General features: G+C 48.2%; 1 protein-coding gene across 2 annotated transcripts; it reads right to left on the bottom strand.

Moving 5' to 3' along the window:
- Nucleotides 1-430: 430 nt before the first annotated feature.
- TOMM34 (translocase of outer mitochondrial membrane 34) lies at nucleotides 431-21,998 on the bottom strand. 2 transcript variants are annotated; one of them, XM_032606478.1, is made up of 7 exons: nucleotides 21,740-21,998; nucleotides 16,591-16,690; nucleotides 15,323-15,475; nucleotides 12,254-12,423; nucleotides 7,098-7,245; nucleotides 1,596-1,722; nucleotides 431-1,352 (listed from the first exon to the last, which is right to left on the bottom strand). In XM_032606478.1, exons 1-7 carry the CDS (start codon nucleotides 21,864-21,866, stop codon nucleotides 1,248-1,250), a joined length of 930 nt encoding a protein of 309 aa, XP_032462369.1. In that variant the 5' UTR covers nucleotides 21,867-21,998; the 3' UTR covers nucleotides 431-1,247. The 2 variants fall into 2 exon arrangements, with proteins under 2 accessions (XP_032462369.1, XP_032462367.1); XM_032606476.1 differs by having other exon boundaries at nucleotides 12,254-12,483; nucleotides 21,740-21,997.
- Between the last annotated feature and the right edge of the window lie 904 nt (nucleotides 21,999-22,902).

Raw genomic sequence — 22,902 nt, 5'->3', positions numbered from 1 at the left:
GTCCTCCCAGCAGAGGCCTTCCCCAGTGCTGTTCCGTCTGCTTGGATTGCTCTTCCCTCCCCTCTTCTCCTGCTGTGATCCCCACATTAGAACTTAATTCAGACTTGACTTCCTCAGGGACCGCTTTTCCTCCACGGGGTCAAACCTCCCTAGTTGAGGAACGTGTTGCGACCACTCCTTCAGAACACTTAAGCCAGCCGCAGTGTCACTCTTGTGTGATTAACTTCCTGCGTCCCATGGGACAGTCAGCCCTCCGAGAGCAAGGACCGTGTCTATTTACTCACCGCTGTTTCCCCAGCACTATATGTAGGGCCTGGCCCATGCAGACATTCCAGTAAATCTGATCAAAGAATGGATGAGTGCTCCATAAGCAGTCTTTTTTTAAATTATTGCAAAGTTCCGAAATGAACCAAAACTGCAAAAGCATAAATGAAAGTACAACAGACATTTATGTAGAAAACGTTAATGCAGTAGCTTCAACACAGGGTTCAACAGAATCAGTCAGTTCAGTTCAGATTAACGTCAACATATTACAAGGAACTAAGAAGCCTCGAGGGGTCCCTGCCCGGGATGGAAGGACACTGACTCTCCAGGAGGCCTTTCTCCCTGTCTCGCCTTCCGAAGTGGCAGCCACACCTTCTGGCTCTTGAAACAGCTCAGGCGCCTCCACGCAGGGGGCGGCAGCACAGAGCCACAGATAAAGCCGGCCGAGGGCCAGGTCCTGCATCCCCACCAAAGGAGGGCTCGGCCAAAAGGCACTGGGGCTTAGAACACAGAGCGCCGTGCCAAGGACCGGGCAGGGACAGCAGCGCTGGAGACCAGCTCAACGGGCTGCTTTGGGTGTAGGCGGGTCAGGGCTTCGCGGTGCCCCCCACGCCCCAGCCCAGGTTGCTCAGGTGGACCACGGTGAGGGTGCCTGGTGACGCCGGAAGGGCAACTCGCTCTGGAGCGTGCTGGGCAGAGACAGAGCCGAGAGCTTTGCCTATGAGGACCTGTCTGTGTGACCCGCTCGCTGTCTGCAGCACAGGGAGTTCGGAACAGGGAGAGACCTTTCCAACAAAACGTCTTGTTTTTGACTACCCTGAGCTTAATGCAAACAGGCAAGTCCTCTTGAGGGGTGGGAGGCCACCACATCTCTGAGGGACAGACGAGGGTGCTTCGGAGCTTGCTCTGGGGCATGCCGGGTCCCGGGAGCAGGCACGGAGGAAGGTGGTCAGGCGGAGGTGTCCTGCTGCCCCTCTGGGTTTTCAGTTTAAGCTCCGGTTAACCTCCTGCCGCAGCTTCTGTGCGGGACCGTTCCTGGGCTCAATCTGCAGGAGGTTGTTGATGTCCGCAAAGCTGGCTTTATAGTCCTGAGAGGAGAGAGAGGGTGTGGGGATGGAGCCTTGGCCCAGGGAGACCAGGCGGGGGTGGGGACCGCTGCTAAGCCCGCAGAGGGTTTCTGCACCCCAGCCTGGAGGCCTGCCCGGAGCACCCGGGCCCCTGGACGAGAAGGCACGTGGCAGGTACGCTTCACCTTAGCCGTGCTCTGGAAGTGCCAGCACAGGCACAACTGGCTGGAGCCCTGTTGGTGCCTCCGGCCAGAACCTCTTTACCTTGAGTGCCTTGTAGGCTTGAGCCCGTCTGTAAAACGCCTTCACGTTCTTTCCGTCCAGCCTGAGGGCTTCCGTGCAGTCCTTCACGGCCTCCTTGTACTGCTTCAGCACCAGATGGCACAGCGCCCTGAGGGGAAAGAGCGGGCCACGCAGCGGCCTGAGGAGCGCCCTGCAGCTCCCCGAACGCACCGTGCTGGGTGCTTCCTACCTCCCTCAGTCCTCACAGCCACCCAGCCCCCTTCTGCAGAGGTGACGCGGCTCAGAGGGTTGAAGGGACGCGCCAAGCTTCCACCACTACACAGGGGCAGAGCTGGGACTCAACCCGGGCTCGAACGACCCGAGATCCTGACCGTGTTCGGTGCTATTGTTCTCTCCGCCTCACACTCCCACACTGTACTCTTTCAAGCTATAAAAGGCTTCCCGAAACGCTCCCCTTGATAAAAAATTATCTACCTCAAGAAAAAAAACAAATACCGGGCTCTAAGTAAATAGCAGGCATGCTGACATGTTAGGGGTGAAATGTAAAGATGTCTACAACTTACGCATCAAAGATGATAAAGTGGATCAATAGATGGCTATAGTGACAAAGCAAATACAACAATATTCTTTTTAACTGAAGCGTACTTGATTTTATAACAATGTTTATGAATTTAACTGGGAAGTATATGGGTGTTCAATACATAATTCATTCAACTTACATTTTGAAAATTTTCACATTCTGCATCAACTGGGCGGGGGGAAAGTATATATTTGTATCTCTCTCATTCAATTTTAGTCCTTTCCCCCAAAGATAATCACTAAAAACAAAACAGATATCCATTCCCCCTCACTTTTTAATGGATACATAGTATTCACTTGTATGTACCATAATTTATTTTACTAATTCCTTATCAGTAGACATTTCCCACTGTTTCCAGTTTATAAATAAACAATGCTACCATGAACATCCTTGCGCATAAATCTTAGACGCCTATTAGGAGCGACTGCTGCATCAAAAGGTACATACATTTAAATTTTTGATTATTACCAAATTGCTCTCCAAAAACCAGCTGACCCTCGAGGAACAGGGGTTTGAACCGCGCACGTCCACTTATATGCAGATTTTTTTCAGTAGCAAATTCTAGAGTATTACACCATCCGCATTTGGTGGACTCCATGGATGCAGCAGAACCGCAGATACGAGAGGACGACTGTAAAGTATGCTGAGATTTTTTGACTGCAAGGAGGGTCGGTGCCCCCAACAGCCGCCTTGTGCAAGGGTCAAGTGTACTTAAGAACAGTTACTAACAGAGACTATTTTCCTGCAACTGTACCAACGCTGGGTCTCAACCTTTAACTTCTGCCAATATGGAAGAAAATAGCATCTGTTTTAATGTAGTTGCTTTAAATATAGGTAAAGCTGAGTGTCTTTACATAAGATTTTTAAATCTTATGAAATAAAATTTATCCAACTTCTTTAATGACTTCTGTGGGTCCCCCTCCACTACCACCAAATACCTTCCCCACTGCAAGATAATTAACCCACACACTGTTCTAGAACTTAATGGTTTTACTTTTTACATTTAAAACTGTGATCCACTTAGAATTTATTTTAAAATAAGGAGTGAGGGTAGGGATTCGGGTTCCTTTTGAACTCTCTCCAGCCAACCCAACACCATTTATTGGATAATTCCTCTTTTTCCCACACTTTATCATATCTAAATTCTCTGACGCTGTTATTCTTTTCCTGACAAATTATGGAATTATTACCAAGAATGTAAAAAAATTCTAGTATTTTCACTGAGATTGCATGGAACTTATAAATCAACTTAGAAAAAGCTTCTCCTTGTAACAATTTAAAAGCAGGCACAAATTCTGTGGCATTCTTCCCATTGAAGAGGTCCTATGTTCTTTCCTCTTGAATGTAGGCAGGTTCTGTGACTGTTCTGACCAACAGAGTACAGAGGAACGTATGAGTCCCAGTGGTAGGCTACAGAGGTCTTGTAGCGTCAGCCTGTTCTCTGGGAACACTTGCTCTTGGAGCCTTTAGCTGCTATGTGAGAAGCCAACTACCCTGAGGCCACCATGCTGTGAGGACGCTCAAGCCAGCATATGTGACAGGGCTGCCAGGAGAGAAGAAAAAAGGCTCCGGCTTGCTCTATCAGTTCCATTCTCCAGCCATTTCAATCATCCCAGCTCTGGTGCCAGATACGCAGGAGAAGCGTTTAGATGACTCCAGTCCCAGCTACCATCTTGTTGACCCTGAATGACAGACCCGGAGTAAGAACTGCCCTTTCTGAATTCCTGGCTCACGAGTCATGAGCAAAATAAAACAGCTGTTGTCAGCCACTAAGTTTCAGAATAGTCGTCCCTGATCTAAATCTGAACATAGAAGAATTCTAAGGAAACTAACGTGTTCTCTCAATGGACTCTGGTAATTTAAAGAATTAACCAAATTTCTGGGAAGTAGAGGAACCACAGTATAAGCATTAGGTACTATTTGGTGACTTCCGAATATAAATGTTGCACTGAACATAACATGTGAACTCCAAAGATTATATTCAAGATGTGAAAAACGCACAACTTTGGCCTGTAAAATAAACACCCTTGGCTTTTGGGAAACAGAATGATTTTGCATCCAATCAGAAGGGTTTTCATTATGGAGGAGACAAGACAAGTGAGTGAAAGGGAACTCAGGCTTTGGAGTAGAAACACCTGACTTAAATCACAGCTCCACCATGCATTAGTTGTTTCACTTTATGATCATTTAATTCTAAAATTAAATGATCTGGGACCATGACCTAACCTGAAGGACTAACCTGAAGGACTGCTGTGAGTACTAAATGAGACTCTTCGGAGGTCCATTCAGGGCCTGGCAAATTGTAGGTGCCAAGTACCTGACAGTGATATCCACTCAGGGATCAACTGTACAGACAGAACCGGAGCCTAAGATGATGCACTGGTCCATACAGGTGCATATGTATGAAGTGGAGCATTAAAATGTCGTCCAGGATGTGGTATATTCCGCCACAATGGATAGGAAATTGATCTGTATAAAGTTTTCAGTCTTCTAAATTAAATTTATACAATCAATGTAATTACATTCAGTCTTCTAAATTAAAGTTATACAATCAATGTAATTACAATGTAATTACAACCAAAAGCCCAACAAGATACAGTTTGGAATTTATCACAGTGAACCTAAGGTTTAGCTAGAAGATCGAAGCTGGGAAAATAGCCAAGGATACTCTGATTAAGAAGATTAAAGAAAAGACCAGCCCTACAAGATATATTGCAAAGCAATAGTAATTAACAGTGTGGCACAGACGTATTTGCATGAAAATCAGTATTTAAATAAAATCAGTGTTTAAATGAAACACTGTCCTGAATGTGGTAAAAATCCAGGAAAATGGGTTAATAGAGGTCTCCAGCAACATGAGGTAATAAGCAAGGCCAGAGAGCCCACAGAAAGAGGAGTTAGAAGATGATGCTGGACTTCCCTGGTGGTGCAGTGGTTAAGAATCTGCCTGTCAACGCAGGGGACACAGGTTCGAGCCCTGGTTCAGGAAGATCCCACATGCCGCGGAGCAACTAAGCCCACGCGCCACAACTACTGAGCCCACGTGCCACAACTACTGAAGCCCGTGTGCCTAGAGCCCATGCTCTGCAACAAGAGAAGCCACCGCAATGAGAAGCCTGCGCACCGCAACGAAGAGCAGCTCCCGCTCGCCGAAACTAGAGAAAGCCCGCGCGCAGCAACAAAGACCCAACACAGCCAAAAATAAATAAATTAAAAAAAAAAAAAAAGATGCTGCTGCACAAACATGAACAAAGGGGCTGCAGCCCTTTTTCCCGAGTTAGCCTGGCTGACTGAGGCACCTGGGTCCAATTGGCCAGTAAAACCACAGATCCAAAATGCCAAAATCCATGCTTTAAAACTAAAAGTTCCCTTTTCAACTCATTTGGCAGCAAAACCTGACCTGAACTTACATGAGGCTGCTTAGTCTTTCTTTACACCATTCCACGTGATCCTGGAATTTCCGTATGTTTCACTGCAGAAACACTTAACGATTAACTTCTGCGAGATGCCCAGACCCTGCTGGAGTGTTATGTGACTCGGCATATGCACTATGATACCTTCCTAAAATCGGAAACACATTTTATCCCAAGAATTTTGGGTAAGGAACGGTGAGCCTATAGGAGACCCAAGATTTCTGAAATAAAGAGTAATGTTGGGAAGGAGAAACAGACTCACAAGATTTATTAGCGACTTATAACAAATGTTTGGATCAGATCTGGTCCCTTGCTGAATGTTTCAAGCTTCTGACAGTAAAACTAACAGATCTCACTGGAGCCAGGTTCCAATTCTGTCTCCGCCATTTACCGGCTGGGTGAGCTGAGGAAAAGCCCTTCCTGCTCTGAGCCTTGGTTTTCTCAACATTAAAACAAGATGAGCATCTACTACCAATACCTTTGAGGGCTACTGCTGAGCAGGGACTCCTACACAATAAAGAGACAGTACCCTGCCTCCCAGGCTCTCACTGTTGGTGGAAAGAATCACCGACCACTGGCAGCAGCTCAGGGCGCAGGCCCTTCTATATAGCACCTTAAGTCCAACCCCTCAGGCTAGACTGGACCCTCCTCTCTTGCTCAGGCCAGGCAATAGTTAATCCATACCCTGGGTTCTGCCCTGGTGCTCGCAGACAGACAGTGCCGAAACTTCTAACCAGAGGGTCTTGGAGAAGCCCACGGGGTGAGAGTCGGGGAAGGTGCAGAGGCTCTGATACTGGTGTTGGGGGTGTGTTTGCATAGCAAGCCCATAGCTTTTACTCACGTCCTATGTGTTTCTGGTTAATGAAAATCTGGGGGGTGGGGGGGCGAACAAAGCCCAGGCTCCCCTTGGGCACCCCTCAGTTTCTGCCCTTTAAGAGAGTGAGTGCCACTGGCAACGCCCACAGGCATACCTCGTTTTACTGTGCTTCGCAGATATTTTGCAGATATCAAAATTGAAGATTTGTGGCAACCCTGCATCGAGCAAGTCTACTGGCACCATTTTTCCAGCAGCATTTGTTCACTTTGTCTGTTTCCCATGTTGATAATTCTCACAATACTTCAAACTTTTTCATTATGATTGTACTTGTTACAGTGATCTGTGATGATCAGTGATCTCTGACGTTACTACTACGACTTGCTCACATGATGACTGGCAATTTTTAGCAATAAAGTATGGTTAAATTAAGGTACGTATGTCGTTTTTCAGACATAATGCTATTGTACATTTAACGGACTACAGTATAATGTAAACGTAACTTTTAGATGCACAGGGAAACCCCAAAACTCGTGTGACTCGAGTTATTGCGATATCTGCTTTACTGTGGTGGTCTGGAACTGACCCTGCGATATCTCCGAGGTATGCCTGTACTGACTAAATGCTGGGATGCAGAGCCCATCACAGTCTAAGAGAAGACTACGGGAGAATGTTCGGTGTCCTGAAATCTCCCAGGCCAGCCGCGTGGAAGGTACCTGTTGCTGTACGTGGCGGATTCCAAGTTACTAAACCAGAGGCTCTCATTGTACTTCTCAATCGCTTGCTTATGGTTCCCCTTCTTTACAAGCTCATTGCCTTCCTCCTTCAGAACTCTGGCTCTCTCCACATCCCCAGCAGAAGGCACTAGATACAAATTCAGAAGAGGAAAAAACCATGGAGCAGGTGCCCAGCTGAGCTCCAGGAGATCTCTTGGGCAGCGTCTCTTCTAAGCCGTCTACAACGCTCTCTCTCCAGAGCGTTCCTGCACTGTGTAAAGCATCCTGCCTGAGTAATGAGACCCCCGATCAGTGGCTTCTGGGATATTAAACAGTTTTTCCTTTGGAAGAGATCGGGACTCCTGATATAAACATACTTTTACACACACAATGATAAATACACAATAAAAAGTAACCCAGGTTCTGGCCTCAGCACTGCCACTCAGTAGCTGAAGTCCTGTGTGACCTACCTAATGCTTCTGGACCTCAATTTGCTCGCCAATACATTGGGGGCAACATCTACTCCACACAGGGCTACTGTTAGGATGAAATGTGAGAAAACAGGAGAAAGTGCAGAGCACCCTATAAACTTAAAGTAGGAGAATGAGTGAGAAAGTATTTAAATAAACAAGCATCTGGTAAAAATGGGTGAAGATCCTGCGCTTCCAGAAAAGGGCAGAGGTATCTGCTACTCCTCAGTTGTTTTGGTCTGAGCCTGTGAGTGTTCTCCCCAACTCGACACCTGCAGCTGTGCCCCAGCCTTCGGGGTGGCGGGGTGGGGAGAGGGAGAAAGGGAGAAAAAGAGAGAACAAGGTGAAATGCCTGCTGCTCCACCTGGCCCTGGGGCCCTCCACTGCACCGCCCCAGTTAATTATTCCAGCCCCAGCTCCCATATAACCTGCTTTTTCAATTTTTAAAAGCTATCTTTATAAAATACTCAATACTTATGACAAGGGTAAGGTTTTAGGAATAAAACTAATACCCTTGAGCTCATCCCTCACCTTAAGAAACAACATTTACTAAGACCTTTGAAATCCTGTGAGCCTCTCCCACAATCAACCCACCCCGGGAGGAAACCATCGTCCCCAATTCCGTGCACACCAACCCCCCCGTTTTCTTGGTTAGTTTAACTATATATACAATTGTATCTATAAACTACTTATTGTTTACGTTGCTTTGGAACTTCACATAAAGGAATACATAATTCTATGTATTCTTTTCCCCTCAAAATTATATTCCTGAGATTCATCTGTGTGGATGCATACCTGTAACTGCTTCATTCATTCTCACTGCTGCAATGCAACTGATTTATCCGTTCTACTGTTTATGGAGACTTGGGTTATTTTGCTTTTCGCTCTTACCAAATTTTTTTAATTAAAAAAAATACATTTATTTATTTATTTATTTTTGGCTGCGTTGGGTCTTCGTTGCTGCGTGGGCTTTCTCTAGTTGCGGCGAGCAGGGGGGCTACTCTTCGTTGTGGTGCGCGGGCTTCTCTTGTTGCAGAGCACAGGCTCCAGGCACGCAGGCTTCAGTAGTTGTGGAACGCGAGCTCACTAGTTGTGGCTCACCGGCTCTAGAGCGCAGGCTCAGTAGCTGTGAGGCACGGGCTTAGTTGCTCCGCGGCATGTGAGATCTTCCCGGACCAGGGCTCGAACCCGTGTCCCCTGCATTGGCAGGAGGATCCTTAACCACCGCGCCACCAGGGAAGTCCCTCTTACCGCATCTCTGCTCTGAACGTCCTTGTACATGGCTCCTTGTGCACACGTGCACGAGTTTCTCTAGAAGCAGAGCCAGTGGGTTGCAATGCGCACACACCCTCAGCTTCACCTCGGCTCTGCAACACACCCCACGCTGCCCCATGCTTGTGCCTGCTAGCCACCAGCGATGCCCCACCACTTCATTCTCTCACTCCTTCCACTGCCTCTGCCAAAAACCCCCTTCCCTTCGCGCCTGAAGAGCTCACCCTTTCAGGCCCAGCTCAACCTGTTACCTCCAGGAGCCTTTCCCCAGCTCTCCCAAGCACAGTGATGGCAGTTCCCAATTTGAATTCCTCAAACATTAGCGACTCTAAAGCACCTGTTCTTCCTCCTGTATTTTATTATTATTTTTTAAAATTTATTGAGATACAATTTATCTACCATAAAATTCACCATTTTAAAGTGTACAAATCACTGATTTTAGTGTATTCCCAAAGTTATGCAACCATTACCACTACCTAATCCCAGAACATTTTCATCACCTCCAAAAGAAACCCCATACCCATCAGCAGTCCCTCCCATTCCCCTGCCCCCATCCTCGGTAACCACCAATCTACTTTCCGTCTTTCAGGGTTTGCTACTGTGGACATTTCATCTAAACGGAATCATACAATATGTGCTCTTTTGTGACTTCTTTCACTTCACATGGTGTGTTCAAGGTTCATCTGTGTTGTACCATGTATCAGCATCTCCTTCCTTTTTACGGCCAAATGATGTTGCACTGTGTGGATATACCACATTTTGTTTTATCATCATCTGAGGGACATTTGGGTTGTTTCCACTTTTGGGCTGCTGTGAATAATGATGCTGTGAACATCTGTGGACAAGCTTTTATGTGAACGTGTGTTCGATTCTCTAGGAGTGGGACTGCCGTTGCGTAGCTCTTAAGTGTATGTTCGTTTTTTTTTTTTTTATATATTTTTTTTTTTGTATGTTCGTTTTAATGCATCTCATGTGAAGCCCTTTACACACATAAAGCTTTCAGCCCCGGCTTGGGACTTGAGTGAGCAGATAGGAACCTATCTCACCAACAACACGTGGTGGGGTCCAAGTCAGCTGGAAAGCCCAGCCAGAGTCCCACTAGCAATTCTTTTTCCTCTCTCCCGTGCCGAGAGGCTCGATGGCTTCTTCAATTCAAGATGCTGTGTATTTGATAACAATTCAGAGGGCTGGGGTAGGGGAAGTGGTGGCAGGAAAGTTTCTTTTGACACTGATTGTAAGATACCTCCTGATTTTAAAAAGTTAAATTGTTTGGGGGAGGGGAGAGGGATTATTGCATTTTTAGACTTGGGGAGATTAGTCTTACATTTAAAGGTTACCCCCAGAGGCTAACCCAGCATTTTTATAGAGGAGGAAAAGGAGGGATGGCTCCACAGCTTAGACAACAGTGCAGGCCAACCCATACTGCTGCGGCTGCAGCGAGAAGGGGTGTAGACACAGAAGTAGCAGGCAAGGCTGGGCATCTCTGATGTGGCCTCCGGGGGCAGCCCGTGGAGAGAAAGGTTACTCTGTGCTCCATCAGACACTAAGCAATAGGGATCTGTTCCTTAATTCTCCACACCATGGTGTCACAGGAAAGGCTGAGGAGCTCCAAGGGACAGAGCCCAGAGAACTCTGGACTCCAAGCCCAACCCTGTTCCTTCCATAATGCCACGTATTACTTCACCTCCCTGGGCCTTGGTTTCCCGATCTGTGCAGTCAGGAGAGTGATCCCTCCCCTGCCTGAGTCACTCTGTCATTATCAGGACCAAACAAAACGAGTTAATAGGGAGGTGAGCATTCTTTAAAATGACGGGCACGTGGGTGATGCTGTATCATGGCCTGCATTCACTTAAGCTCGTTGATCTATTCGTGCCACAGATACTAATAAACACCTGGTTCTAGTTCAACCTCAACTACCTCTTAAGGTAACCACCGCTACATTTTTATTACCTCCTGTACACTTTGTTTATCTAAGTCACTCTAATCTCAGAAGAAGCTCCTTAGGCTTCCCTCCTAGTACTCATGCCTCCTACTCCCTGCCCAATACTCACGCCTTCCTGAAACCTGGGTCTTTACGGTGGTCTCCTTCTCGGGACTGTTTCGACGCATTAATGTTTTGGCCTTCCTCCTGTCTTTTAAATTGCTCTGTTTACGCGTCTCAGTCTCTCACCGGGCCGAGAGCTTCCCAAGGGCCTCTCTGGGCCACACTGCTCAGCACAGGGCCTGGGACACACCCGGCTGTGACTCCAACAAAAGAGTGAAGTAAATGGTAGGTGCACTGAAGGCGTCGAGTTCATTAGCGCCCCACTTTCTCGTTCTAGGGAGGGAATTCTCCCCACGGCCAGATAGGTTTCCTCCTGGGAAGGGGAACGACTCCTGCCCTCCTGTACGCCCGATGCAAGGCTCCAGCCCCGCCTCCTCTGCACCTCCCATCCTCAATACCTCACTTGCTGGGCTGGGAGGACTCCCCTGGAGCATTATTAAGAGTTTCCAGTTGCCCCTGCCTGGAGAAGGGCCTCTTGTTTTTATAGAGCTGAGGTGGACAGTCTCCTGTTTGGGGCTACCTGGCTTTATCTCCCGTCTCTTACTCATCCTCCTCCAGGGATTCATACAGTGTGTGCGTTCCTCTAGCTATGGAGGTGGAGCAGATGGCACAGAGCCGAGCTCATCACAAAATCTCAAGCCCTGGTCACAGTGACTAGTGTAGGGAATGGCCTGTGACCACATAAGGCCAAAATGAATTAAGAAAAGCGGAGCTAGGGATTTGGGGGAAAGAAACCCTCTCTTAGGTAGCTATCAGAAAAAGAACTCTTTCTCTCCCTCTGGGCCATGAGGCATGGCACATGGATGCGAGTCAGTGAACTGCTACAGCTATTGTACTACTTTGGAGGGAAGACTGCCTGCAGACAAAGACGATACACATTAGAGAAGAGCGCAGACAGAAGTGCAGAGAAATGGAGCCAGAGTCTGATGATGTAGTGAGCTGCTGGAGCAAGCCATGCCTGAACCTGAACTCCAGGCCTTTCAGTTATATGGGCCAATAAATTCTCTTTATTATTTTTACCACATGAAGTTTTCCTGTTCTTTCAACCAAAAACATCCTACATGATACATCCAAATGCTGCCGGAGGAATGAGAAGGGAACTAACACCGGATACCTGTGCGCCAGGCTGGGAGCTCAACGAGCCTCACATCGCCTAATCCCTACACCTGTGGGGTAGGCGTTCTCATCGCCCACTGTAGAGCTGAGGAGACAATCTCTAGGAGGTTAAGCCCTTTTTGTTTTGTTTTTTACTTTGTTTATAGGATTTTAAAAAGAACTCATCTTACACGAGGCCAATTTTTACAGGATTACTCTAAAGAAAGTGGCTCTGGGGAGACTGGACTCTCTCTGGGCAGGAAGTCACAGCTTACCTCTGCTCTTTGTCGCTGTGGCTTCTTTGGATTTGCTTTTAGCTGTCTCTTTGCGGTATCCCGAAGGCGAACACTCCCACCTCTTCTGAGCGGAAACGGGCACCAAGGGGACAGAGGGCAGCTTCTGGCGCCACTCGGGCCCAAAGGAGTCCATAAGAGCTCTGGTCATTCTGGAAAGGCAGGCAGGATCGCAGAGAGGGTTCCAGCTGGGTCGGGAAGATATTCCTCCCCTCGTAAGCCCAAAGGAGGTATACGAGAGCCAGTTATCATCTGCCCCTGGTGTGAACCATCTCTTTGTACCCTTCTGACTCGCAGCAGGAAAGGAACAGGAGCCTACCACCATACACGTCTTCTCAGGTCGGCCACCACGACACTCCCTCCCTGCCTGGCCCTCGCTTGTCACACTACGTTAACTTCAAAGGGATGATGTGGTGCTTGCTAAGGTAATTAAACCTGACCCCCAAGGGACCATGCATGCCCCAAGAACCACACGTTTTATATTTTCTTAATGAATCTATTACAAGGCCATGCAAAAACCTGACATTTGATTAACGCTCAGAGACTTTTTTAAAAATGCAAATCTTACGTCATTCAAATTTTAAAATCTTTCAGTGGTTCCCATTTCACTAGGCTGGCAGGGCCTGAGGCCTGGTGCCCTCCCACCCCTCCGGTTTTATCGTGTGCCACACTGCCTCTTGATCCTCACGCTCAAGCCTTTGCATGTGCTCTCCCCTCCCCCCAGAAGAATCTCCTCCACTTCCCATTCCCCACTCCCACCTTCTAGGCTCAGCGACCATGCTGGTTTCGTTAACTGATCTCCAGCACCTGCCACATTACCTGGTACCCACGAGGGCCCATTAAGTAGGTGCTGAGTGAGTACATGAAGCTGACTGTAACTTCTGCTCCTACAACAATGTTCCTGTGTTACTAGAATGAAGAGCTCACAGACTGGTATCACTACATACTCAGGGGCTCTAAGCCCCCAAAGCTGTTTTTCTGATCGGCCCAGCTGCTTCAAAACTCTACCCTCCTCCACTGTGCTCCCTAACCCTCCTCCTTGGAGTTCCTCACACCCTAAACACAAACCTACCTGCACGGGCACACGACAATTCCTATTTCTCTCCCATCAAAACAGAAGAGCTGACAGGGCCAATCCCTCCACCTCGGCTCGGGATCCATCCTTCCCCGCCTCTCTTGGGCCGCACCGCCCTCTCCCACACCTGCATCCTATCTCTCTACCGACCCCAACGCTCAGCAGCTAGCCCCCTCCTCCCGGACAGACCCCTGACACAGCAGCTACACCGCTCTGCCCCTTCCCAGCCAGGCTCCTTAAGCCCACTGCCATTTGGCTTCGGATCCCATTGAACTGCTTCCATCAGAATCACCAGTGACTTCATTCCTAAACCCTGAGTCTACGTAAGCTCATCGAAACACCTGATCCGAATGACGTCGTCATCCCCTGAAACGCTCCTGCCTCCGTGATGCTAAATGCTCTAGTGTCCTCCTCCCACTCCTGCTGCTGTTCCTCTGTACGTCCCTCAAATGCTGGATTCCTCAAACTCCATCCTCTTCCCCCCACACACTTGCTGTGGTGCTCTGTTTTTTTCCCACAACCTCAAGCCGCCTCCATGCTGATGACCTTCAGATCTCTATGTTCGGCCCGTATTTTTCCTCCTTTGCTCCAAATGCACGTAAATGCCCAGCCGGCTTCTTGCTTCTCTGGTCTCCGCCCCACAGTCACCTCCAACTCAGGGTGTCAACCACCTGGACGCCTCCTCTCTTCTTCCCTTCCCCCCACCCTCCAACCTCCAACACTTGTTGAAATACCACCTGAATGTCCCCTGGATTGGTCCCACTGTTCTCTATCCACCATCTCTCCTGGATTACTGCCCGCCCCATTCCTATTCTGTTCTCCTTCATGGTCGACACAGCGGGCAGCCACTCAGCTTTTCTCTCAAATCTGCTCATGTTGCCCCCCTGCTACAGACCCTTTCACGATGCCTCACTGTGTCTGGATTAAATCCAAGCCTCTGGACACAAGGCCCTGTGTGATCTGGCCTCACCATCCTTCCTGAGCCGAGCTGCTCGCATGCAGCAGTGGACTTCTCGCAATCCCTCTAACGCCTCCTACTCCCCCACCTCACATGCTGCCCGTGCTCCTTGCTGGCCCCTGGCCCAGAGCACTATTCATCTCTCTGTCTCAGCTCACCTTCTCTGGAAAGCCCTCTCTGGACTCCCCCTGGCTGTTAGGTGCCTTCTACCACAGCACTCATCACACGGCAGGTTTGCCTATGACTGACTGCCATCCTCCTGGAGACCAGGAGCTCTATTAGGGCAGGAAGAGGTATGTCTCAGTCATCAGCCCAGGCCCTAGCGCAAATTCTGGTACATAAGTGGCAGATTTTGTTGAATGACAGAGACTAAGAGGAAGCAGAGAGAAAACAAGTCAAGCCAGAAAGGATGCACTAAACAGATACCATGGAGTCCTGTTCAGGGTTTCTGTTAGTGTGGTGTCTGGCTTTCTAACAGACCATGCAAAGAGGGGAAACATGACCAGTTACCCAAATGAGGGCATCAGTACAGAAGACCAGAAAGACATTTCACCTGACGGGCCTTGTGAAGGGGTCACAGTACAATATACTGAACCATATCCACAAACAACAGCCCTACAGCCTGGGGTGACAGCTGCTTGTTCTGTGTCTTACTCTCCCCACTCTAGTTAGCTCTTTGGAGCAAGTGGGGTCCATCTTTTTTATATCGGTATCCCCACTGAACCCGGCTTAAACAGAGCTCAATTAAGTACGACTGTGTGAACGCATTTGAGCATCTAGGCAAAAAAAACCACACAAAAACCCCCAAGACCCCACAACTCAGTAATTCTGACCCCTTAAGAACCTGCTAAAATACAACAGCGGAGACTGTCCTTCCACACTTTCTGCACATGCTCATTACGAGTTTCTACGGCTAGCCCAAAGGGATCCTCCCAGAAGACGACCAAAGCAATGGTTCCAAGCTAATCAGGGAGGACAGGACGTCTCAGAGAGACTGACCACAGTGGCCCGGGCTCACCTGCTGCTGCCTTCCAAGGCTGACGTCACACTGTCATCAATCTGCAGTACGGTCAGGTAGTCCATGTAGGCCAGGGTGTACTTCTCCAGAGCCTCGTAGGCTGACGCTCGCCGCAGCAGGGGCTTCATGCCAAAGGGGACCAAGGCCAGCGCTCTAGGACAGGAGGCAGAAATGTCATCGGGCTGCCGAGTCACCAGGGCTCCCCGCCGCAGTTCCTTCCAGATAGGGCGTCTGCAGCACTCAGTACGCGGGAGGTCATTTCTGACAAGACAATGCTAGACGGTGAAGTCTTAGAAGAGGGACTTTTCAACTTAGACTGAAGTGGAGTAGGGAAAGAGGGCAGAGAACCACTACTGTTGTGAAATGTGTGCGCGTGTGCATCGATTTTCATAGCTGCAATCCCCCGAGATCAAGAATAAGTGTCTTGTAGCTTTCATGCTTCTATGTTTCTATAGGGCGTGGCCAAGTGGGAATAACAAACAGGCTTTGGAGTCAGATGGAGCAGTGTCTGAATTCCACCTCTGCCACTAACCATGTGACCCCAGGCAAATCACTCTACAGCCTCAATCCTCCACAATCCAGTTCTAGCCTGGGAAGGATGGCTGACTTACCCCCCAGAGTGCTTATGAGCGCTCCACGAAGGAAACTAGCACAGGGCCTGGTAAAATCAACTAAGCACAGGCTCCACGAGCACGCTCACCCTTCTCCTCCTCTCCCACCTATCACCAGGGCATGAATCTAAGGCAATGTCACACGATATCAGACCTGAGAACACATTAAGGTACATGTGCTAGTTTAGCGATGACCATGAAGGCAATCTCAGATTGGCTTGAAGAAGAAAGTATGAAAAACTGTTTAACGTCCTCTACACCTGGTCATTGCTTACTTCTTTCGAGGTTATCTATTAAGCTCCATCCCTCTTTCTTTCTCTCCCTCCCTCCCTCTCTCACCCACATCCACCCCAGAAAGAAACCTGAGCAAGCCAGTCACTAGTCTGCAACTCTACCTCATTCCCAGGTCCCAGATCTCACAAAGCCTTAAAGGCCGACCTCTAACTGCCCACCCTACTCCTTTCAGCAGCAGAGCTGAGGCTCCAAAGACACAAGTCAGGGGCCACAAGGACCAAAGACAGCTTCCTATTCTCAGTGACCTGCTGACACTTAGTGATAGCTCCTAATATCTGCCGCAGAGGTAACCTGGTGGGACCAGAGAAGCCCAGCCTCCCCTCCCGAGCCCCCAGCACCCCAAAGTCAGCCCTGCCCGCTCACGAAGTGCAGTCCTTGATGCAGTCTATGCAGTTCCCGTCCTTCAGGTGGCATGCTGCTCGGTTGGAGTAGAGAACGCTTTCTTTTTCTGGGTCTGAAGAACCTGCCCAAGTGGAAGCAGAAAGTGAACTATTAACAGGCTGGGAAACGGATGCCTCAGGATATCAGGAGTGCATCCACACCCTGCGCTCTCTGGGCTTTAGTAAAGGGCAGCAGAGATGACTGTGACCCAATCAGGCTTGGTGGTCTGATGGGCTGGCAAGTCTGGCAAGGGAGTGAGAACACCCAGCTTCCTGCCATTCACAGGGAATCAAGCATCTGCTCATTCACTCAGCCCAGCACTGAACGTGGTACCAGGCCAAAGATCAAAATGAAACAGCTCAAAGAAATCCATGCTGTAACTACCTGGTGTGTGTGTGTGTGTGTGTGTGTGTAAATCCATGCTGTAACTACCTGGTGTATGTGTGTGTGTGTGTAAATCCATGCTGTAACTACCTGGTGTATGTGTGTGTGTGTGTAAATCCATGCTGTAACTACCTGGGGGGGGTGTGTGTGTGTAAATCCATGTTGTAACTACCTGGGGTGTGTGTGTGTGTGTGTGTAAATCCATGTTGTAACTACCTGGGGTGTGTGTGTGTGTGTGTGTAAATCCATGTTGTAACAACCTGGGGTGTGTGTGTGTGTGTGTGTAAATCCATGTTGTAACTACCTGGTGTGTGTGTGTGTGTAAATCCATGTTGTAACTACCTGGGGTGTGTGTGTGTGTGTTAATTTTAGTACAAGAAGCGTGTAAATCCAATAAAGAAGAAAGAGACGAAAATGTCATAAATGCTATGATAAATGGACCGAACAAGTGTTATGGGGACACAAAAAACTAATTCTACCTTCTCAGAGAGTACTTTGCCAAGTCCTCTGGGTCTGGCAGGACTACAGAGAACTTAGTCAGCGGAAGGGCTCAAGCTATGCCATGGGGAAGAAATCATTACTGCCTTTCCCTAAAGGCAGTCCTTATCCTTAGGAATCTCAGAAAGCTCAAGTCCTTTACTGTGGCCACAAGGATTTTCATCTTTAAAAATAATTTTTCAACCACTTCATACCCACTAGCATGAGCCGTAATGAAAACAAATAAGAAGTGGAAACTGTCAAGTGTTGACCCAGTGATTCCGATCCCAGGCATATACCCAGAACAACAGAAAACAAGCTCTCCTTTGAAAATTGAGAAACATACGGAAACCAGTATAACAGATAGTGGATATTCATCACTAAACTCAGCATACAATCTATTTGTTTCCACCTTTTTGTTTTTGATACGACTAAAGCTCCACTCATCCCCACCCTTTTCCCTTTGCCCCCTTCCCAGTCCCCCAGAGGCTGGCATAATCCTGAACTTGGTATGTCACATTCTCATGTATGTCTATCTTTATTACATAGGTATTCACAGGCAAGACACAATATCACTTTCTTTTTTTTTGGCCATGCCGCACGGCATATGGGATCTTAGTTCCCCGACCAGGGCTCAAACCCTCACCCAGTGCAGTGGAAGCACAGAGTCTTAACCACTGGACCGCCAGCGAAGTCCACTTCCTTTTAAAGCTTTCCCTAAGTGGCATCATTTTGCCTCTCCTGCAGCTTGCCTTTTTCGCTAAGTATCATGTTACCATACTGATGCATGATCTCTTTCATTCAATACCAAATATAATAAAATTATCTTCTTTTTTCTCTTATTTTTGCCAGGCCCTGAGTGAGATAGCAAAGTACAGAGATAAGCAAAATACATCCTTGCCCTTAAGAAGCAAGCAGAAGTATTCAAAACTTGCAATCCATCTCAAGTTACCAGGGCACGGTTGCTCAGAAAACAGCAGTGGTGTGGTGGAAAGGGCATCAGAACCTACAATCCAGCCTGTGATCCTGCACAAGTCATTCAATCCCCCTGATCACATGTGCTCACCTATCGGATGAAGGTATCATCTCACAGACTTGCTGGAAGGGTTTGTTGTATCAGGTTGCTCCCTGCTCTCAAGATCAGGGAAACTGATCAGAGAAATCAAGGGACTTGCCCATAAATTACCTAGAAAATCAGTAGCAGGATCAGAACCCAATTCTGGCCCCCTGCTGAATCCAGACATCAGGCCACCTCTTCTTGGGGCTCAGAATAAATCCATACAAAAAGACAAGTTCTTCCAGGCCAGCTGGGGTAGGATGAAAGAAGAAGGCAGAAATAGCAATACCTCACATTCCTCAACAACTTTATTAAGTTGAGATGAAGAGCTGGGCCCACAGAGAAGTGTTCTAGAAAAAAAGATGGGGCAGTGGGGCAAAAGAGTGGCTTGAAACTGCAAAAATTCAAACAAAAAAGACTGGAACTTAGAGAGGATTTGGAAAAAAGTCTAGCAAAATGATTAAAAACTTGGACTTGGGAATCGGAGAGACCCACATTCAAATTCTGCCTCTGACATGTCTTCACGGTGTCAGCCCAGAAGAGGCAATGTAACTCTTCTGGATCCCTCACCTATAAAGCGTCTTACCCATAAGTTAGTATGAAGATAAAAAGGGGTAATGTCGGGCTTCCCTGGTGGTGCAGTGGTTGAGAGTCCGCCTGCCGATGCAGGGGACGCGGGTTCGTGCCCCGGTCTGGGAGGATCCCACGTGCCGCGAAGCACCTGGGCCCATGAGCCATGGCCGCTGAGCCTGCGCGTCCGGAGCCTGTGGTCCAAAACGGGAGAGGCCACAATGGTGAGAGGCCCGCGTACCGCAAAAAAAAAAAAAAAAGGGGGTAATGTCTATAATGTCTAGCAAGTACTCAACAAATGCTAGCCAAGGAAATGAGAAAGAGGAGGAAGGCAAAGGGAAAGAGGTACCAACGAGGGGCTGAAAGGGGTTCCAATGAGGCTCTGGGACAAGACATTCTGGAGAGGCTTTGGGCAAAAGGCTGTTGTTGGCTGAAATGAGCCGGAGGCTGGGAGAACGGGTAACAAAAGGTTACTCCTCTGTTGAAAATTCTCCAGTAGCTTCCCATCAGGGAATAAAACCCAAACTCCTTACCATGAACTGCTATGTAAAATGCCTACACAATAAGGTTCTTTCTCTGTAACTGACCAAGTCTTACTACTTCCTCCACTGGCTCCCTGTGCTTTGGCTCCTGGAACACACCCGCTGATTCTGTCTGGGGCCTTTGAAATTACGGTTCCTTCAACCTGGAATGCTCGGCACCCAAGACTTTGTGCAGTTGGCTTCTTCTCACCATTCAGATATCACCCCAAATGTCACTTCTGCAAAGAAGTTGTCTTCGACCTCCCATTCTTCATAAAGGAGCTCCCCAGTCAAACCTATCACAGCATCACATCTGTCTTCTTCAATAGCCCTGATCATTATTGCACAGTTGTTGTTTGCTATTTACTAGCTTAAGATCACACCTGTGGCTCCCTCACCAACAAGGATGTATGACCCTTGAGAGCAAGGACCTTCTCCATCTTATTATACACTCATTACATACAGGTGCTGAACAAATGTTAATTTAAGTAAAGACTGACCCGTTGAGGAGAATGAGAGTTGCCTCAGGGATTAGAATGAGGCCTAAATATCAGAATGGGGTCCAATAGGACAATTAAAAAGCAGGCAGCTCACACACCTATCAGGATGGCCACTATCCAAAGAACAGAAAATAAAATGTGTTGGTAAGGATGCTGAGAACTTGGAATCATTGTGCCCTGCTGGTGGGAATGTAAAATGGTACAGCTATTATGGAAAACAGTATGGAGGTTCCCTGCCCCCTCAGATTAAAAATACAATTATTTTTTTTTTTTTTTTTTTTTTGCGGTATTCGGGCCTCTCACTGCTGTGGCCTCTCCCGTTGCGGAGCAACAGGCTCCGGACACGCAGGCTCAGCGGCCATGGCTCACAGGCCCAGCCGCTCCACGGCACGTGGGATCCTCCCGGACCGGGGCACAAACCCGCGTCCCCTGCATCAGCAGGCGGACTCTCAACCACTGCGCCACCAGGGAAGCCCAAAAATACAATTATTATCTGATCCAGCAATCCCACTTCTGGGTATGTATGCAAAAGAATTCAAAGCAGGGCCTCGGAGATATCTGCACATTCATGTTCCTCATAGCCAAGAGGTGGAAGCAATTCAAACGTCCATTAACAGATGAATGGATAAAGACAATGTGGTATATCCACACAATGGAATATTATGCAGCCTTAAAAAAGAACGAAAGCCTGTCACATGCTACAACATAGATTATAATGTCATAGAGATTATTCAGTCACAAAAGACAAATACTGTATTATTCCACTCCTTTGAAGTACCTAAAGCAGTCAAAATCATTGACATGGAAAGCAGAAAGGTGGATACCAAGGGCTGGGGGGAGAGGGGGAATTAGTGCTCCGTGGGCACAGAGTTTCAGTGTTGCAAGATGAAAAAGTTCCAGAGATTTGTTGCACAACGACGTGAATATACTTAACTCTACTGAACTCTACACTTACAAATGGTTAAGATGGTAAATTTAATGTTTTTTTAACCACTGTAAAAAATGATAAAACATCTATTAATATGGAAATATGTTCCTGTTATGTCATTAAGTAAAAAAGAACCAGGAGGTCTTCCCTGGTGGGGCAGTGGTTAAGAATCCGCCTGCCAACGCAGGGAACACGGGTTCGAGCCCTGGCCGGGAAGATCCCACATGCCACAGAGCTACTAAGCTTGTGTGCCACAACTACTGAGCCTGCAAGCCACAACTATTGAAGCCCGCGCTCCGCGACAAGAGAAGCCACCGCAATGAGAAGCCCGGGCACCACAACCAAGAGTAGCCCCCGCTCGCTGCAACTAGAGAAAAGACGGCACGCGGCAACATAGCCAAAACTAAATAAATAAATTTTTTAAAAATCCACACAGACACAAAGAACCAGTAACAAAACCATGTTACAATAATAATAAAAGTGGAAAGAAAGGCTAAGGAAGTTTCTCGTAGGATGCCCAAGCTGGGGGAAGGGGTAGTAATGGGCGGGTGGTGGGAGGGCCTGGTTGGCCAGTCGGCCTCGGGGTAAGGAAGCCCTAGGCCGACAGGGCCAGAGCGACGTCTGGGTAGCTGGGGTCGGGGGAGACAAGAGGGAGAAGGAAGCCTGGCGGCGAAATGGGGGGCCGGGGTCGCACCTTGCGCCTGCAGCATCCGTAGCGCGCGGCTGTAGAGTGTGGCGGCCTCGGCGAACTGGCCATTGCGGAAGCTCAGGTTGCCGGAGGCGCGGAGCTCCTCCACAGAGTCTGGAAGTTTGGGGGCCATCCTGGCGCCGGACCGGTAAACTGGGGGGTGGCCCCGATTCCCGGCGCCGAGGCGTGCCCAACCGCGTCTGGGCGGAAGCACCGGCTGCGAGTATTTGGGTGCAACGGCTACCCTGGCGGGGAGAGGGCGGGACAGAGCGGGGCACGGGCGGGGCCTGCGCGGGGCCTGCGCGAACCCGAGGCACCTAGTGCCCCTCCCTCTGCGCATGCTCAGTTCTGACCTAGCGCGGAGCTGCGTCGGGGTCCCCGGAGATGCGCTGGACGTTTTGGCTTGCTAGAACCCTAAGGATGAAACCGTGAACAGGTCCCTACTTGCCTGGTGTTTACATTCTAGGGGGGCCTGACTTGTAGTTACCTCACAAGCAAATGAAGGCGATAATCTCATAATGTGTTTAGTGCTATAAGGAAAGCAAAACAGTAATACCATAGAAGGTGACCACGTGGAGACTTTTTAAGTAAGGGGGGCGGGGAAGGCGTCTCCGAGAGACTAATAATTGAGCCGAGACCTGAGACTATTTAGGAAATGCTGTTTCAGACAAAGGGTTAGCAAGTGCAAAGGCACTTGGGCTGGAAACTGGCACCTAGTTATCTATAGATACTGATTTTATAAATGAATGCAATGATAGATTGATGTAGATCTTTCGCTGAGGGAAACTAGCTTATCTTCAGACTCATTTGACTTCACTCTATGCCCCACTTACAGCTCCAATTTTTTTTAAGCTGCTTGTTGCTACCTGTGCATATTAAGCTGTTTCTTTTGCTTCTTAACCTTTGCTTATGCTCTCCTCTTCCTGGAATTCTTTTCCAAACACTTTTTTCTCTTCTATAATCCTGACTCAACCACTAATCAACTCCGACATCATCTCCTCCATAATCTCCCTCCTCTGCTCGTATTGCTCCCGGATTTTATTCCTAATTTAGCTCTGATTCTGTGATTGTCAGTGTCGATGAAAATTAATCAATAGTCAATCTGTGAAAGAAGTGGAAAATTTTATTTGAGCCAAGTTTGAGGATTGTAACCTGGGAACAGCACCTCA

This window comes from Phocoena sinus, chromosome 15, assembly GCF_008692025.1.
Source record: "Phocoena sinus isolate mPhoSin1 chromosome 15, mPhoSin1.pri, whole genome shotgun sequence".
NCBI lineage: Eukaryota > Metazoa > Chordata > Mammalia > Artiodactyla > Phocoenidae > Phocoena > Phocoena sinus.
Note: the sequence above shows the minus strand (reverse complement) of the source record. Positions and strands in the feature narration are given on the sequence as shown.

Coding starts and splice junctions, on each gene's coding strand:
- TOMM34 (XM_032606476.1), bottom strand. CDS start 21,866: ATGGCCCCCAAACTTCCAGACTCTGTGGAGGAGCTCCGCGCCTCCGGC. Junction 12,484..15,322: donor GCCTTGGAAGGCAGCAGCAG/GTGAGCCCGGGC, acceptor TGGGCTTACGAG/GGGAGGAATATCTTCCCGAC. Junction 1,723..7,097: donor TCCGCCACGTACAGCAACAG/GTACCTTCCACG, acceptor CTTTCCCCTCAG/GGCGCTGTGCCATCTGGTGC.